The sequence below is a fragment of the Solenopsis invicta genome, chromosome 10, assembly GCF_016802725.1.
Source record: "Solenopsis invicta isolate M01_SB chromosome 10, UNIL_Sinv_3.0, whole genome shotgun sequence".
Classification (NCBI taxonomy): Eukaryota; Metazoa; Arthropoda; class Insecta; order Hymenoptera; family Formicidae; genus Solenopsis; species Solenopsis invicta.
In genome coordinates, this window is record NC_052673.1 from 1,343,885 (window position 1) to 1,363,721 (window position 19,837).

Consider the following 19,837-nt stretch of genomic DNA (forward strand, 5'->3'; position numbering starts at 1 on the left):
TTTTCTCAATTTCTTAGTACTATGCCCCAAAAAAGATACACTGTTTTTTCCTTAAAATAACGTATTTTTAACAGCCTGTAGCTCAATAAAAAAATTTTTCTCGACAAATCCAATGCAAGTGCCATAAAGTGTGACATTTTCTCTACAAAATGCTTTTTTTAAAGTTTTCTCTACGATTTTTTTTGACCGAGTTACAAGACTTTGAAGATATACATTTTTTACAGTACATTTTTCCGAAAAATGACGTCTACCGCCGACATTAGCATTACCCAATGTGCACCACGTGGAGGTTGTCGGTCGGATTTTTGCACATCGTGTGTGTGTGTGTGTGAGTGTGTGTGTGTGTGTGTGTGTGTGTGTGTGTGTGTGTGTGTGTGTGTGTGTGTATGTATGTATCACAGCAGAGGTAAGGACCCCGCAGTTCGTCACTTCTGCAGTATTTAATGACTCCAAACCCTCTCTGCTGTGTGTGTATGCGCTCGCGCGCATGAGAGTTCAATAGTGTGTATTTCCTCCTCTCTGATCAATTACTGCTTGCAAGCGTTCTCGCATATTTATACATCTTGCAATACGATCTTGCGGAATGTTGTGCCAAATTTCCGTTAAAATTTCTCCCAATTCTTTTAAATTTCGCGGCTGTTCCTCGCGACGCCTTAATCGTCGTTCCATTTCATCCCAAATGTGCTCGATTGGATTTAAGTCCGGGCTATTGGCGGGATGATTTAACAGTCTAATTGCGTGTCGTTGAAAAAAACGTCGCGTTATATTCGCCGTATGAGGTCGAGCGTTGTCCTGCATAAAAATAAAGTTCCGACAGGTTCGATTTAATAGCAAAACGTGTGGTCGTAGAATATCGTTGATATAACGAACACCCGTCATTGCCGGAGGTGGCAGGATCACTAGATCACTTCGTCTTGTAAGTGATATACACCCCCACACCATCACGGAACCGCCGTTGTAGGATCGTATTGGCATAACGCAACGTCGATCATAGCGTTCATTTCGTCGATGCCAAGTACGTATACGAGCATCATTGCCATAAAGGCAAAAACATGATTCGTCGGAGAAATATACATTTCTCCAATCCTGTGAACTGTAAACATATAGTCGTCTTAGTCTAAAAAAAATCTCTTTTTAGACAAAGATGACCATATGTAAACATTGCATGCTCAATACAATAAAATTTTGTTTAGTACGCCGGCGATTCTCGCAGTGTGATAAGCGACACGGAATTTTCAAAATGCCGCGTAGACATTTATCGGCCGTAGAAGTTGCACGCATAATTGCGCTTTTGCAACAAGGTTTTAGTATGCGTTATGTGGCGCAAGATATTGGTGCATCTGTGTCCGTAGTGAGTAGAGCTTGGTTACGATATCAAGACACGGGAAATTACACGAGACGTGAAGGTAGTGGTCGTTCTCGATTAACGACAAATAGACAAGATCGAGCCATTGTTCGTTATGCATTAGAAAGACGAATAATTACCGCAAGAAACATTCGTAATGACATTCATTTGCGCCATGTGTGCGAACAAACAATTTGCAACCGTTTGAGAGAAGCCGGTCTTCGTTCTCGTGTTCGTGCACAAGTACCAAGACTCACACTCGTACATCGCCAAGTACGTTATCAATTTGCGCGCGATCACATAAATTGGACCGCTAGGGATTGGAGAAATGTATATTTCTCCGACGAATCACGTTTTTGCCTTTATGGCAATGATGCTCGTATACGTACTTGGCGTCGACGAAATGAACGCTATGACCGACGTTGCGTTATGCCAATACGATCCTACAACGGCGGTTCCGTGATGGTGTGGGGGTGTATATCACTTACAAGACGAAGTGATCTAGTGATCCTGCCACCTCCGGCAATGACGGGTGTTCGTTATATCAACGATATTCTACGACCACACGTTTTGCTATTAAATCGAACCTGTCGGAACTTTATTTTTATGCAGGACAACGCTCGACCTCATACGGCGAATATAACGCGACGTTTTTTTCAACGACACGCAATTAGACTGTTAAATCATCCCGCCAATAGCCCGGACTTAAATCCAATCGAGCACATTTGGGATGAAATGGAACGACGATTAAGGCGTCGCGAGGAACAGCCGCGAAATTTAGAAGAATTGGGAGAAATTTTAACGGAAATTTGGCACAACATTCCGCAAGATCGTATTGCAAGATGTATAAATATGCGAGAACGCTTGCAAGCAGTAATTGATCAGAGAGGAGGAAATACACACTATTGAACTCTCATGCGCGCGAGTGCATACACACACAGCAGAGAGGGTTTGGAGTCATTAAATACTGCAGAAGTGACGAACTGCGGGGTCCTTATCTCTGCTGTGATACATACATACACACACACACACACACACACACACACACACACACACACACACACACACACACACACACACACACACACACACACACACACACACACACACACACACACACACACACACACACACACACACACACACACACACACACACACACACACACACACACACACTCACACACACACACACGATGTGCAAAAATCCGACCGACAACCTCCACGTGGTGCACATTGGGTAATGCTAATGTCGGCGGTAGACGTCATTTTTCGGAAAAATGTACTGTAAAAAATGTATATCTTCAAAGTCTTGTAACTCGGTCAAAAAAAATCGTAGAGAAAACTTTAAAAAAAGCATTTTGTAGAGAAAATGTCATACTTTATGGCACTTGCATTGGATTTGTCGAGAAAAATTTTTTTATTGAGCTACAGGCTGTTAAAAATACGTTATTTTAAGGAAAAAACAGTGTATCTTTTTTGGGGCATAGTACTAAGAAATTGAGAAAATTTTTGAAAACCATTAACAGCATGTTAAAGCTGGAACTTCGAGCTTTAAAATGGTTTTTTGATTTTTTGTCTACGATGATTTTTCACGGAATACGGATATCATTTGTAAAAAATGCAGGTTTAGCTTCAAAGTAGTGTAACTCGGTCAAAAAAAATCGTAGAGAAATTTTAAAAAAAGCATTTTGTAGGCAAAATGTTGTAGTTTATGAAGCTTTACTTGAATTGTTCGAAAAAAATTTGTTGGTCGAGCTGCAAAGTGACAAAAATACGAAATTTTAAGGAACAAAACAGGGTATGCTTTTTTACTGCATAAGACAAGGAAGTTAAAAGAATTTTGAAAATCTGCTAGAAAATAGAGCGTTAAAGTTGGATCTTCAAGCTTCAAAATGCTTTTTTTATTTTTTATCTACGATGATTTTTCACCGAGTTACAGTCATTTGAAAATAGCCTAATTTTTGGTGTCTGGAAAGTGTTCCCTATTTTCTTTTGAGTAGTGTATTTTGTAAGATGCTTTAATAATACTCTGAAGTTGTGATACTATAATAAAGTAGTCACTTTTAATTAAAATATTTTGTACTAATTTTTTTAATTAATTGTATTTTTAAAAATAATTTAAATAGGAGATATTGTTCATTATTACATAAAAACATTAATCAAACGGATCTAAAAATACATTGTTTCGACATAACGCCGAATTTTTCTCCATAGTCTTTAATGTATAGTATATATCCATAAGTTGTTTAGATTTTTCATTCAATAGTCGATTTCTCAAAAATGTATGAACGTATGACCAATTGGAAAACAACCTTTCTAATTCAGCAGAAGAGGCAGAAATTTTTAATAATTTTTTAGCAAGTGCTGAAATATTAGGAACCCTTCTTTCACAGATTGCCCAAAATACATATGGATCTGCAGTTTCCTTTTCAAATAATTTTGAAATTTATTTAATTGAATTTATTTAAATATATGTTTAGTTCATTTATTCCTTCTTGATTTAATTCTTTAGAAAGAAATTGTGGTGCCTGTTTTAATTGTTCTGCAGATAATTTTTCACCTCAATAAGATGGGTGTACAAGATTAGCTGCCATTCCTATTGGTCGTACAGCTTTTTTCAAACGTTCTTTTAACAGATGTTCATGGAATTCATCGGTTAATGGTATTTCTAATGTCAACCATAATTGAGTTGCATCGGCAACATTACATGTTGACGTTTGGCACCTATTTATTAACGTACAAACTGGATTAAATATTTCTATATATTGCTTCAATTTTGATTCAAACTCTTGATCTTGAAGAAGTTCCAAAACCTTCTCTTTTATAGGGTATGAAGCTGTTGATGCTACATTTCTCATTATGTTTAAATTTTGTAAGGCACAATTGAAGGAATCTCTATAACTACTCCATCTAGTATCGCAGGCTACATTCATTCTACTACCACCTTTGTTTATAATATCACGCTGCAGACTAGGATTTTTGAATTCCTTTAAAAGCGCATTAACTTCATTTGCAAATTCTCCATCTACTAATGACTCAGCTAATAAATTGCCACTATGGCTGTTGCAAGTTGAGTACCACAAATTACTCTTATTATCCATGCTAATCATGGGTGACGCATTATCGGATACTATTGCAAAAATATTTATGTTATATAAGTCTTTCGATAAAGTAATTGAATTATTAACAGCTTCTAATAATAGTTCTGCATTTTCTGAGCGTCCTGTTATATCATATGACTCAATAAAAAATTGCTTGTTATAATCTGCATTATGAACAGTGCATACAACATGCTTGCTATTTGTCGCAGAATTTTTCCACCCGTCAATAAGCAGCACACATTCACTATTTTTCAAATGTTCTTTGCGTTCATTAACAATTTCTTTATGAACTTTATCCAATAAATTTTTAGATAGGAATTTCCTTCCAGGTAAGTGATAGTCAGGATTAAGTGCAGCTATTAAATTTTTAAAATGTATCGATTCAGCAACTTTAAATGGTATATTGCAACCAAAAAAGAATTTTGCAAGCGCTATATCAATGTCGTTCTTTGACTGAGCTGATAAATTTTGTGCAAGTCCACGTTGTCCATGTGTTTCAAAAGCAACCTATATAAATACATATCTCAATAAAAGAGATATTAATTTTTACAATTACATCATAAGATATACACATATAAACATATAATATATTTAATATAATGGTAAAATAGAAATACGAAAAATTGAAAACTATGACATAATTTTTATTTAAACTTTAAATTTAAAATTTGAATTTGACTCATATATAACAGAAATGGATTTTATTAATTGGTTTAAGATATTAAATAATATGTATCCTTTATTTAAAACGTTTCAATTATATTATAGATACACTTTTTTTTCATGATTAATTAAAGTTTAATTTGAAAGGTGGCAGTATGTGACTATGTTGAAAATTGATTAGAAAATTACGGCATTACCGCAAATTGGCCCATACATGCTTTAAAATTAAATCCTCGCGATAAAAGCAAAAATATATTACAGCGAGTGACAGAAATTACTGTATAGTGTACACTAAAAACATATACTATACTTACATTTTCATTATTTTCAATAATACTCTTTTTTTGTTTTTTATTTACAGACTGCATATTTAATAGGTCTGTTACTCTGTTTTGATATATGAGAGGAAGTTTTTTTTCAAAGTGTCCTCGGTTGAATTAATATATGAGGTTAAGAGTTAAGGTTATAAATAGGTTATGTTATAATAGTGTCAGCGGTAGTTTGATACGTACCCTACGTATAATACGTACGAAACTTCTGGAATGCGTATGAAACCCAACCCTGATGAGAGCGAGTATCAGGCTGAGTCGATTCCCGTTAAAAAATTGTACAGTGCGTCGCATTGATGCCTGGGGTACCGATTTTAAGAATCACGTTTCTTTCTTAGTTATTTTTACGTTCATGACCAAATGCTGCTGTCAACGATCACCGCAGCATTCAGTCATGAACATAAAAATAATCAAGAAAAAAACGTGGTCTCTAAAATCGGTATCCGAAGCATCAATGCAACGCACTGTACAGTGTTTTGAACGCCATCTAAAGATTGACAACCCCAAAATTCTGAATTAAAAAGCAATCTGTCGATAAAAACGGCATTCTGTCAATATCTTTTATGGTTTTTGTCTTTGCTAAATATAGCTAAATGGTTCAGATCTTTATTAATTTTTAGTATTCTTAATAATAATTTTTTAAATAAAAGTACACCATTTTAATTATTTCTTATATTTTATTTATATCAAATTTAGTACAAGCGTTAAATAGTGTTGGTAAAGGATGCGTAAAATATTGTTCAGATAAATAATTGTACGTTTCTATAACTTTGTCAATGTCGTTTTCATGAATACCAATAGCTACTCTCATCAACATATGTTGAGGCCTCTCACCCATCTTGCCATTGATTTTTAGCAGATAGCTTCTTTCGAGCGTTTTAAAATCAATATAATCATAACCAGTGTTTGCTGTTATCTATATAAAATTATCTAGATAATTATCTAGATAAAGAAATGGCTTTATCTTATCTTTATCTAGATGATCAGAATATAAATTATCTTTATCTTATCTTAGATTTAAAAAAGTGTTATCTTTATCAAATTATCTAAGATGATGTGTAGTGGGATTACAAAAATCGCATCTACAAAAACCACAAGTCGATCTCACGCTGTCGCAACAACTATTATAATCAAATATCGTTTTCGACTGAAGGCGAACCTGGGTCAGATTCGACGCTAAAATATAATACATCATTGCCATCATCGGAGGCAGTAGAGCGCCTCTTCACTTGGACAGTAGATATTTGTACCTGGTAAAAATCGATTATCGAACAAATTATTTAAAAAACTATTATTTTTAAGAAATAATGATTTATAATTTTCTCTTCATTTATTAATTATTTTAATCAACAAATGTTCAATGTTCAACTAATAAATAAAAGTTTTATAAAAATTTTTCTGTATTCTATGTCCTTCTTTAACAGTTAAATTATCTTAAAATTATCTAGATAAAACAACGTATAAATTTATCTTTTATCTACTATAGATAAATTAAATTTGAATCATCTTTATCTTATCTAAGATAACTTTAATTCTAATTTATCTTATCTTTATCTAGATAATTTTAAGTTATCTAAGCGCAACACTGATCATAACTGAATCTAGTCTCTCCGCGTTATTCTTAATAATATTACAATAATGTTCGCTGATTACAGAAGTATGATTTGATAGAATTTTTGGCATAATATAAATCATGCATGACTTCAGTAAAGTACAAGAATATATTAAATTCTAATTCCAAATTTAATGTTAATTAAACTTTAATAATCTAAGAATTTTATGACATAGAAACCGACTTAAATAAGTAAATGCAAAATGCTGTACCAGCTAAAGCTCTTCTTGGTTTCCTTGTGTAGGTTACACACATCAATTCTTGCATCTAATATAGCAGAGTCAAGATGATTAGTTGCCATTGTAACTGCAGTTTCAGCTGCAAGATTATCAAGTATGACTGTAGTGACTCCCGAATATAAATCACGTATCACTTGAATCGCCACAGCAGACTATAAATAAATTTAAATATTATACAAAAATATAAAGGAACATTTAGAAATGATTTAAAAAGTACTTTAGATGCTAATGCACTTTCTTGCTTTTATACCTTGTTACATACCTTATCCAGATCAGGTTTTTTCAATACTTCTTCGAGCCCTGATAATTTCTCTATAATTTGGCGTATTGCAAGCGTCGAGTACAAAAGCAAAATCGCGCTGTCGATACTCCTTGATCAAAGGCGTTGAGCAAGTTGTACAAAATGGGAATCTATGCGTGACAGTCAGTTTTATTTCGTGGCTCCAAAGCGAGCCCCAAATCCTATGCAGTACACCACCTAATAATTCTATCAACGGATTATCGACATTCTCTCGGCAAATGTCTTTATCGTTACTCATAAGGGCTATAGCTGAAATTCTGAAAATAAGAATATTACATTAAACCAGATCTTACAATACATATGTAGGTAAAAAAAAATTAAATGTTATTAAAATTATATTATCCCTAATCTTTTATATTTCTAGGTAATATTTGAATTCAGCTTATTCTTGAGAATGTTGCGTTACTGCCACGAGTAATTCGACTGCCAAACCCGTGGCAATTTGCGACAAACTCAGTCGACTTATGCCTATTTCCACCAATGCAGATTAACATTGATCTCAGTTTAACTTACTCTTTATCTGTCTTTAGTTCTAAGAAATGGAAAAAGATAAGGAGTAAGTTAAACTGAGATCAAAGTTAATCTACATTGGTAGAAATGGGCATTACAGTGCATTCCCAGATAACAATTCGTGTGAGCTCATATTGCTCTCATGCATGCGTATTGTAAGCGGCGAAACGCGACGGCCGCCCGATGGCGCCAGTTCGCGGAGACGATCGCGAGGTTCCCGCGCAATTGCGATGTGCGTACGCCGCTCAATACGTCATGTCTTCGTCACCGCGCATATCGACCAATCTGATTGATTGGTCGACCACCTTACTCCGAAATCCCGGAGTAACGAACAGCGGGGAACACTCTTAGTTCCGTCGGCGTTGGAGCAACACGCTCCTTTCGCGAAAGTCCTGTCGAGTCGAGGGTCGTGATATTAAGTCTGTAAGCGTAACGTTTGTAAGATCTTGTCCGAATAAACGGGAGTGATTCTGAAGTGTGTGTCGATCAGTTGCCTGTCCCTTTTCCCGAGCATCCGATAACGGGAGGGAGCCGGCTTGCCATCTTGACAGTGGAGCACGCGGTCTCGCTCGCGAACCGGAGTAGCGCGAGTGCGGGGTGTCCGCTGCCGTGTCGTCGTCGTCGTGAGTAGCGCGGTCGTCTCGAATAGAGGAGAGCGATCCGGGCGCGAAAACGAAGTTCAAAAAGAGAAACTTACAGCATCAGAAGTGGGATAACGCCCGCGTGTCGGAGTCGAGTGAAGACATTTCGCGAGGTGCTGCTCCGAGAAGGAATTGGTACCGGTGGCGGGAAAAGCGACCTAGACGTTCTTCGGAGCAGACGGAGGTCGGTCAGTAAGCCGTCGTCGAGTTGTTCAGGCGCGGCGCTCCGGAAAAGTAGCCGAGAGGAGCACGTTTCGCGAGCGCGCGCGCATTTTTCGTCGGGGTGACACGTGTGCGCTGCGTGATCGCCGGCACGGCGGACTACAGAAGTCGAGTCGAAGAGTGTGTCGGCCGGTCGCGGTTACCCGTGAGCAACGTAATTTTGCCGTGTCGAGAGTGTCGGTGGCGAAGACTGTCGAGCGCTGCTACAATGAACCGGGAACAGCTGGACACCGCGCCAATGGAGGCGCTACAGAAGGAGGCCATAGCCGCAGGCATCTCCTTCACGCCGGACCGAGCGGCGTTGATCGAGGCAATACTCTCCCACAGGGAGAGACACAGCTCCACCGCTAACGGAGGAGCGACGAGCCACGGAACAGAAGTCGAGGGAGATGGTGCAATAACGGAGCAGCTGCGCCAATCGGTCGAGCTGCTGGCCGAGACAATGAAACAGCAGCACCGCGACATACTGCTCCAGCAGCAGCAATTCATGGCGCTCGTCCTGGAGCGCCTGAGCCCAGCAGAAGGGCCAGTGCAGAATACTGGTGCGCCCAGCGGCGTGCGGTCCGTACTGCCGCCGGAGCGCGAGCAGTCGTCGTTCGGGTTCTCCACGGAGACCCCGAGAAGAGAAGAGGGCGATCGCTTGGACCGTCTCCCCCGAGGCAACGTGGTCCAGTGCCTGGCGACACAAATACCGGAGTTTGCCGGCTCCAGGGAAGAAAACGTCGCCACCTGGATCAGACGCGTGGATCACGTCGGGCGGATCCACGGGGCCACGAACGGGGTCCTGCTGTTAGCAGCCTCCAGCCGGTTTAGAAGCGGAGTCAAGAATTGGTACGACTCCGTGGAAGGAAAGGCGCTGGAGTCGTGGCACGCTCTGAAAAATGAGCTGTCGCTCATGTTTGAGAGTAACGAATTTGCCTACAAGCAACTCCAAACAGTCCAAGGAAAGAAGTGGCAACACGCGAAAGAATCATTTCACGACTACGCCATAGCCAAACTGGCCCCGATGAACCGCCTCGACTTATCCACCAAAGAGAAGATTCACCTCCTCATCGGGGGAATCGGCATCGGCTCAGTGAAGTCGGCAGCATTGACCCTGCCTGACGACTCGGTGAGTCGATTCTTAGTCAAGATGCGCTGCCTGGCGGAGGGCGCGGTGGAAATAGACAAGAAACCGAGCGCACCCGCCAGCGCTCAGATCTCGAAAGAAAGACATTGTCGGAATTGTGGCAAGAAGGGCCACAGCCATAAAGACTGCAGAGCCGAGCCCAGCTGCTTTTACTGCAAGGAGCGGGGGCATCGGCAGTTCGACTGCCCAGTGCTGAAAAAGAAGACATCGTCCAACCCGGCGCAGCCGAAGCACCGGGCATTCACAGCGGCAGCGGTCGAGGAGGAGACGGAGGAAGACGACGTGGTCGCCGCCATTAACGTGACGAGCGGCAAGCGGTTGGAGCTGAACGGGCCCTGCGCGACGGTCACGTCCGTCAACCAGCTAAGTTGCGATCTACCGGCCCTGATCGACACGGGTAGCCCGGTGTCGATCATGAGATTCCAAATTTACAAAGAATTTTTGTTACCGGGAAATGTGAAGCTTTTGCCCACCGGGAAACGGTTGCGTGGTATTACCAATGACCGCCTCACGGTCCTTGGGAAAACAAGCGCGCCGATCACGCTAGAAACACTTGGGGACAAGAGCTTCATCGTGGATTTCTTTGTCGTCGATAGCGCGTGTTTGCCTAGCGTGCTTCTCGGTCGTGACTTCGTCGCCGGAGAAAGCTTGTCATTGAAATACCGAACGGCGAAAACAGATTCAGCAAACATTATAGCCGAACTTTGTCAAATAGAGCCCGAGGTCACGACAGAGACGGCAGAGTCGATCATTCGCGAAACAAATATTGATTACGGAGAGAATGCGAAACGCGAACTAATAAACACGATCACGCGCGTGCAAAACGAAGAGGTCGAACCGGTCGAAGATGACGCGGTGCGCGTCCCGATGAAGGATGACACGGTTTACGCGTACGCGCCGCGGCGTTTTGCCTACGCGGAACGCATAGAGTTGCGAAAAATTGTAGAGAACTTGCTCCAAAGGGGCATTATCCAGCCCAGTCGATCGTCATACTGCGCGCGAGTGATTCCGATCCGAAAGAAAAACGGTCTGCTCAGGCTATGCGTAGACCTGAGGCCGTTGAGTAGCCGCATTAATAAGCAAAAATATCCGGTCATTGAAGATTGCTTGGCGCGACTATTCGGGAAAACAGTTTTTACCTTGTTAGATTTGAAAGACGGTTTCCACCAAATTAGAGTCTGCGACGAGCACACGCATTACTTTGCTTTCGCCACGCCGGATGGCCAGTATGAATATCGCTTTCTGCCGTTCGGATATTCCGAAGCGCCTGCGGAATTCCAGAAGCGAATTCTACACCTCTAATAAGTTGGCAGGACCAAATTAGCAGAATCGAATGCGACTTATCAGAAAATTTAGTACTCATTTTGTACTATTTTGTACCAAAAAAAAAAATTTTGTACCTCGTGCCATTTACGAAAAAATCGTGGCGCTGCCAACTTCATATTCAGCTAGCAAGACCAAAAAAAAAAATTAATATAAATAAAAAATACAACGTATACAATTAGTACGGAATTTGTACTAATTTGTACCACTCAAAAAACTTGAAAATATTTTCATTAACCCTTTAAAACAACACCTATTTCGTAATAAGGCATTTCTCTTTCAATTTTTTCAGAATTTAATTAATTAAATTGAACCAAATTTATTTTTTTATTTACTACCGATTATGTACTATTTTGTACCACCAAAGAAAATTTTGTACCCCGTGTTATTAAAAAAAAATCGTGGTCCTGCCAACATGAAATAAACATAACTCAATAAAAATGATAAATATCGATAGATTCCATTAGTACAAAATTTTTACTAATTTGTACCACTCAAAAAACTTGAAAATATTTTCATTAACCCTTTAAAACAACCCCTATTTCGTAATAAGGCATTTCTCTTTCAATTTTTTCAGAATTTAATTAATTAAATTGAACCAAATTTATTTTTTTATTTACTACCGATTATGTACTATTTTGTACCACCAAAGAAAATTTTGTACCCCGTGTTATTAAAAAAAGATCGTGGTCCTGCCAACATGAAATAAACATAACTCAATAAAAATGATTAAAAAATGATAAATATCGATAGATTCCATTAGTACAAAATTTGTACTAATTTGTACCACTCAAAAAACTTGAAAATATTTTCATTAACCCTTTAAAACAACCCCTATTTCGTAATAAGGCATTTCTCTTTCAATTTTTTCAGAATTTAATTAATTAAATTGAACCAAATTTACTTTTTTATTTACTACCGATTATGTACTATTTTGTAGGACTTCCGTTTTCGGTAGCGAGAGTGACTGACGTGTGTGTGGAGAGTGCGAGTGATAAACAGGTATTAGGGGATAGGTTGAGACGTGGTGGAGTGCGAGGAGGTGATGGGAAAGGGAAGGGGCTGGTGGTAGAGGGTGAATAAGGGTAAAGGGCCGGGGGAAGAGAATAGGGAGACAGGAGGGATAGTAGGGTTGGGACAGGATTTGGAGGTTAGACGGGAGGGCAGGTTTAGAGTGTAGAGAGAAAGCAGAAAAGAGGGAGGGTAGCGACATCGGGCAGTAGAAGTGAGAAGCAGAGCAGGAGAGAGTAAGTGCAGTAGCGGGAAATTTTGAATTAGAGTAACGTTTGAGTAACCGATTTAATATCTTAATATATGATTTTATATTTTTGCATTTGCTACAGCGGTATAATAATTATAAAAATAAGCTAAAATATCATAAAACTTGTTTAAATTGTTTTTTTTTTTTTAGAGTAAAAGTGATCATCTTAAATATAAAAGAGTCATATTTTCTAGTAAATATTTTCTACAAAAAAAAATATATATATATAGATTACTTAAAAGAAATTTTTGTTTTTCTTTTACAACCCGACTGCAAGTAAATAAACTCGTGAATAGGAAGTAGGCAGGTTAGAGGAAAGACGAGATGGAGAGAGAAAGGGAAGTAGAGGAGGGGACAGGGGAAGAGAAGAGGAGGGTGGGGAGACTGAGCAAAGCAGAGGGGATGAGGGATAGAGCATATAGTCTATCGCTGATAGAGGCGTTTAAGAGAGGAGAAAAAAGGAAGGAGATAGATGCATTACAGGCAGATATCTTTAAGAAAAGTATAAAGGTAGTGAGATCGCCGGAAAAACAGCTAGAAAAGCAGTCGGAAAAACAGCTGAAAAGGCAAGAAGAAGGGGGGTTGAGTGAAATATTAAGGGAAGTAAGGGAGGGCTTTAAGGAAATTAAAGCGGAATTAAGAGAGGTAAAGGAGGGGAAAGCAGAGATGAGGGAATGGATGGAAGAAATGAGGAAAAGATTAGACAGTTTAGAGAAAAGAGTGGAAGAGATAGAGAAAGGTAGGGGGATGGAGGAGAAAGAGGAAGGGGATGAGGAAAGGACGGAAGAGGAAGGGGTAAAGCAGATGGAGAGAGGGAGAAAGGGAGAGATGAAGGAATTAGAAGAAAGGATGAAGAGAATAGAGTTAGAGGGGGAAAAGAGGAGAAGGGAAGAAAGGAAGAGAAATATAATAGTAAAAGGAGTGAAAGCAAAGGAGAAAGGAATAGAGGGGTTAAGAAAAGAGATAGAAGAGATAGTGGGGGCAACGGGGGCGACAGCGAGAGTGGAAGGGATAAGGAGTATAGGGAAAAAAGATAAGGAAGGAAGGGAAATGGTATGGGTAAGATTAGCGAGTGTAGGGGAGAAAATTGAAGTGATGAAAGGAAAAGCAAAGCTGAGGGAAAGAAGGGAGTGGATAGTGGATGATCTGACAGAAAAGGAGAGAAGGATAGAGTGGTGGATAAGGAAGGAAGCGGAAAGAATAAGGAGGGAAGGTAGGAAAGTAAGAGTAGGTTATATGAAAATATGGATTGAGGAGAAATTATGGGTATGGGATGAGATTAAGGATGAGTTGAGGGAATGGTACGGAAAAGAAGTAAGAGAATGGAAGGGGGGGATGGAGAGGGTAGAGGAGTGGAAAAAGAGAAAGAGGATTCTTAGTAGGGAGGTGGACGGAGGGAGAGGGAGAGGGAGAAATAGAAGGAAATATAGAAAATGAGAAGCATAGGAAAAAGAGGAGGAATAAGAAAAAAGAGGATGACAAAAAGTATAAAATAGGCTTTTGAAATGTGGCAAGCATGGAAAATAAAGAGAAGGATTTCAGGGAGAGACTAAAAGAATGGGATGTGATGTTCCTGAGTGAGACTTGGTTACAGAAGAAGGGATGGGAAAGAGTTCGAAAATGGCTGCCAAAAGGATACGTGTGGGAAGTGCAAGAGGCGGCAAGGAAGAGTAAGAAAGGGAGGGCAATGGGAGGAATGATTGTGGGGATAAGGGAGGGGATAGGGAGAGAAAAGGATGATAAGGAAAGAAAAGAGGAGGGATTACAAGCAGTAAAAATAAATTTAGGGGGAGAGTAGTGGAGACTAATAGGAGTATATGTAAATAGAGATTTGGAGGGAAAAATGGGAAGGCTGAGAGAGTGGATGGAGGACAGAGAGGAAGGGGTGAGGGTGTTAATAGGAGGGGATTTCAATGCTAGGACGGGGAGAGAGGGGGGAAGAATAGGTGAGGATGAAAAGGGAGGGGCAGAACAAGGAAAGAGGAGCTCGAAGGATGAAAAGATGAATAGAGAGGGAAAAAAGCTATGTGGTTATATAGGAGAATTGGGATGGTCAATATTGAATGGAAGCATAAAGGGGGATGAGGAGGGGGAATGGACGTATACAGGAGGGAAGGGAGGGACCGTAATAGATTATGTGATCGGGAATGAGGAGACAAGAAGGAAGGTGGAAAAGATGAAGGTGGAGGATTGGGTAGACTCCGATCATCAGCCGATAACGGTATGGGTGGAGGGAGGAGGGCGGAGGGAAGAGAGGACCGGGAAAAGGAAAGAGAGAGGAAGAAGGGGGGTTTGGACGGAGAAGGGAAAAAAGAAATTTGAGGAATACCTTGGGAAGAGGGATAGTGATGGTGAGGGGGTAGGGAAGGTTTGGAGGAAAATGAAAAGAAAAGTAGAAGTGGCATCAGAGAGAGTAGAGAAGGAAGAGAAGAAGGAACGGAGAGGATGGTGGGATGAGGAATGTAGGGATAGAAAAAGAGAGGTTATGGAGGAATTAAAATGGTGGAGGAAGAGAGGGGGAGCAGGGAAATAATATAAAGAAATGAGAAAGAGGTACAGGGAACATTGTGAGGAGAAGAAGAAAAAGGAGAGGGAAAGATGGGAGAGGGATATAGAAGGAATAAGATCCGAAAAGGACATGTGGAAAGTAGTGAATAAAGGAAGGAGGAAGAGAAAGAGAGTCAGGGAAGGGATTGAAATGGGGGAGTGGGAAAAACACTTTAGAGGGGTGCTGGGGGGAGTAGAGTGGAGGATAAGAGGGGAGGTAATGGGGAGAGGGGTAGAGGAGGAAGAAGAGATTAGTAGAGAGGAAATTGGTAGGGCGATAAGGAGATTGAGGGACGGAAAAGCGGCAGGAGGGGATGGGATTACGAATGAAGTATGGAAATATGGGGGAAAAGAAATAAGGGAATGGCTGTGGGAGATATGTAATAGAGTGTGGAAGGGAGAGGGATGGCCGGAAGATTGGAGAGAAGGGATAGGGGAGTGGTACCGATAGTGAAAAAGGGGGAGGGGGAAAAGGTAGAAGACTATAGGGGGGTTACGCTTACGCAAACGGCGTATAAAGTGTACGCGGCGGTTTTGGCGGAGAGATTGAGGGAAGAAGTAGAAAATAAAGGGATATTACCACCGAGTCAAACGGGGTTTAGGAGAGGGGTAGGAACGATAGATCACATATACGTATTAAATTATTTAATAAATAAGAAAATAGCGGAAGCAAAAGGCAAAATAGTAGTTATGTTCGTGGATATGAAAGCAGCGTTTGACTCGGTGGATAGGGAGATACTAGTACAGACAATGAGGAGAAAAGGTGTGAGAGAGAGTCTGGTGGTGAGGTGTGAGGAAGTTTTGGAGGAAACAATAAGTAGAGTAAGGGTGGGGGAAAGAGAGGGGGGGAAACTTTTGGATAAATAGAGGAGTGAGACAGGGATGTCCGTTGAGCCCATGCATGTTCACACTACTACTAGCGGATTTGGATGAAGAATTGGAGAAAGGGGGATGGGGGGGAGTAAAGGTGAAAGGAAGAAAAATTTATTCCTTGGCGTACGCGGATGATGTGGCGGTGGTGGGAGAGGATGAAGCAGGAATGAAAGGGTTAATAAAAACATTAGAAGAATATGTAGAACAGAAAAGATTAGAAGTAAATGTGGAGAAGACAAAAGTGTTGAGGTGTAGAAGAGGGGGTGGGAGACAGAAAAAGATAAAATGGAAATGGAAAGGAAATGAAATAGAGGAAGTGAAAAGGTATAAATATTTGGGCTACATGATGATGGCAAATGGGGGACAAAAAGAACATATAGAGGAGAGAGTCAAAAAAGGAGCGGTGGTGATGAGAGAAGTATGGGGAATAGGGAAAAGGAAATTTGGAAAGAACTGGGCTAGAAGGATGTGGTTATTCGATAGGCTGGTATGGACGGTGGTTAGCTATGGGGCAGAAATTTGGGGGTGGAAAAAAAGGTAGAGAGGATACAGGACAGATACTTGAAATGGGTAATAGGGGTACGAAGATATACACCGGGGTACATGGTAAGGGAGGAGATGCAGAGGGAAAAATTAAGGGGAAGGGCAGGAATGAGCGCATGGAGTTATGAAAAGAAACTGGGAGAAGGAGGAGGGGGGGAGTTGGCAAGGTTGTGTTGGGAGGAGATAAGAGGTAGAGCGAAGGAGGGAAAGGTGATGGGAAAATGGGAGGAAGAAAGAAGAAGTTTCTATGAAGAAAAGAGCTGGAACATCAAGGAGATAGAAAAGTTGAGAGAAGAGGGAGGGTTAAGGGGGGAAGAGGTGGTGGCAAGAGAGAGGAGGCGGCAGGAAGAGGAAAGGTGGGAAAAAATTAGGAGCTCGAAGTTCAACAGATGGTACAGCAGAGTGAAGGGAAAGGGAGTGCCGGAGTACTTGAAGAGGGATTGGAAAGAGGAAAGATGGAAAAGGATTGCGAGGTTTAGGTTAGGAGATGGTATGAGAGGAGGTAGATACTGGGAAGAGAAAGAGAAAAGAAAGTGTAGGATATGTGGTTGGGGAGAGGAAACGTGGGAGCATATATGGGAGGAATGCACGGATTGGGGGACGGAGAAGGGATGGCAGGAGATGGTAGGAGTGGTTTTAGGTGAGAGGGGGGAGGGAGAAGTTTGGATGAGAAAATTGGAGGAGATGCGGGAGGGAGGAGGGTGGCTGGGTATGAATGAGAGTGTAGAAGGAAGAGAGGAAAGGGTAGAAGAAAGCGGCGGAAACGGAGGTCCAAAGAATGAGTGTGGAGGTGTGGATGGATGAGTGATTTTTCTCTCTCTCTCTCGTGCGTTGTAAAAGAAGCAGTGAATAAAAAGGTTGAAACTATGTAAGCGGAGCGGAAGTCCGCAATGTACTCCGCAAGGAATAAAGTACATACTACCTACTATTTTGTACCACCAAAGAAAATTTTGTACCCCGTGTTATTAAAAAAAATCGTGGTCCTGCCAACATGAAATAAACATAACTCAATAAAAATGATTAAAAAATGATAAATATTGATAGATTCCATTAGTACAAAATTCGTACTAATTTGTACCACTCAAAAAACTTGAAAATATTTTCATTAACCCTTTAAAACAACCCCTATTTCGTAATAAGGCATTTCTCTTTCAATTTTTTCAGAATTTAATTAATTAAATTGAACCAAATTTACTTTTTTATTTACTACCGATTATGTACTATTTTGTATCACCAAAGAAAATTTTGTACCCCGTGTTATTAAAAAAAAATCGTGGTCCTGCCAACATGAAATAAACATAACTCAATCAAAATTTTTTGGTGGTACAAATTAGTACAAATTTTGTACTAATAGAATCTCAATCAAAATTATTAAAAAATAATAAATAATGCCAATTTTTATTAGTACTGAATTCATAATAATTTTGTTGAAAATTATTCGTTTTTATACGATATTTAATAATTGATATTGTTTTAGAATTTAATTTAATAATAAATATGATAAATAATTTATAGATAAAATAAATATGTATTTGCATAATTAATATAAATTACGTATGTATTATAATGTATTATATTGATTATATTAATTACATTGATATAAATAATTTTTATACATACATTATAATTCAAATATTACATCATTAAAATTATGAACTTATCTGTAATATTTTATATTAGACTATATTAGACTATACTATACTATACAAAATCTTGCTGGATTAAATCGAATTTTATTTTATAATATCGCGCCACTTTGCTGTTTTCAACACACTTTTTTAGTTTGGCGCCAAGGTGCGACCGCGCCTCCTGACAGTTGAAGCGCGTTTGCGTTGTACGTTTGCGTTGCAGGATTGAGAATAAACAAATGAAGCGCGATCCTGCTGTTTGGCATTTGTCTGAAGTGTGTTTCTGGTAGTAGTCAAACGACTAAGGACAGTAGGATCAGTGCAGCTTGTATAGCACCAACGCGACAATTGTCCTTTAGAGTGTCTAACAATTCGTGAGCAATAATTTTTATCATGCCTCCTGTACGTGGTAGACCGGGAAAAGTAGATCCCGAAAAAATGAAATCAGCTATCTTAAAATATAAAGATATAGTAAAAAATAATAGTAATATCGTTTCAAAAACACATGATGTGTGGAATGTTATAGCTAAAGACTTAGAGAATAAAGTGACAACGAATAATTTATATGTTTTTACGATGTGCAATCGCTACAATATAACAGATATTATTTTTGATAAATTGTTCAATAATAAAGACGCAAATGAAAGTGCATTAAGTGGTTTCAACTGTACTGAAAGTTCTGTAAATATTTCGTCAGATGATAGCAACATGAAGCAACACTTTTATGTCATTTCTTTATTAAGAACAGAATTTACAAATCTTCTGACGGAAAAAGTATATAAACGTAACGTTATTAATGCAGGAAAAACATATTATCGTTTGCGAACAGTTTTACAACCTGGCAAGTGGCAAGAAATGATAACTGATAAATTTTGGGAAGCCACGCATATGAAATGTGGTTTTCAATTCAAAAATCATTATATTTCTGGCGATGCTAAATCTGGCGTTATTAATGGTAAGTTGAGTGTTACTAGAATTTATGTTTTCATTAAATTTATTCTATTAAATTTATAGATTCTGGTAATTTTTACTTTTATTTATATTTGTTCTAGATTGTAATTTTAACGATATAAATAACAATATAAATGTATAAATATAAATACAAATAAATGTAAAGATATAAAGATATAAAAGTAAAAACATAAATGAATAAATAAAATAAATATAACAATATAATAATAAATATAATAAGTTTTTTTATTTAAAAATATTTTTTTAGGTTATTATAAATGCGGCAGTACATTAAAATGTATCATAGAGGATACTGATCCATCTGATGATTGTGTGAAGTTAAACTGCACATATATACAAGGAAGAGGAAATTGTAAGAAACGATATTTAAGAAATCCGACAAGAAGAATTATTGGCAAGGAATTACAAAGTAAATCAGTCCATGTGTATCGTGCAGAAAAAGCAAAAGTGTTAATGGCTGAGGGAGATGCAGAACCTCCTCACTTATATAGCTCTCCTGTTTTACATAAAGCGAAATCAGAAGCAGCAATGGCAGATTATGTAGATCCAGATGCTCTTAAAGCACTCGTTATTTTAAAATCAACATCATTGAGGAA

General features: G+C 39.2%; 2 protein-coding genes across 2 annotated transcripts; both read left to right on the top strand.

Annotated features, from left to right (window-relative positions):
- Window positions 1–9,173: 9,173 nt before the first annotated feature.
- On the top strand, window positions 9,174–11,396 carry LOC113003191. Its single transcript, XM_026131521.1, has one exon. The coding sequence runs from the start codon at window positions 9,174–9,176 to the stop codon at window positions 11,394–11,396; it is 2,223 nt and encodes a 740-aa protein (XP_025987306.1).
- A 7,502-nt stretch (window positions 11,397–18,898) lies between these two features.
- Window positions 18,899–19,379, top strand: LOC113005626. The gene is made up of 2 exons (XM_039454299.1): window positions 18,899–19,224; window positions 19,322–19,379. Exons 1-2 carry the CDS (start codon window positions 18,978–18,980, stop codon window positions 19,360–19,362), a joined length of 288 nt encoding a protein of 95 aa, XP_039310233.1. The 5' UTR covers window positions 18,899–18,977; the 3' UTR covers window positions 19,363–19,379.
- Window positions 19,380–19,837: the final 458 nt, after the last annotated feature.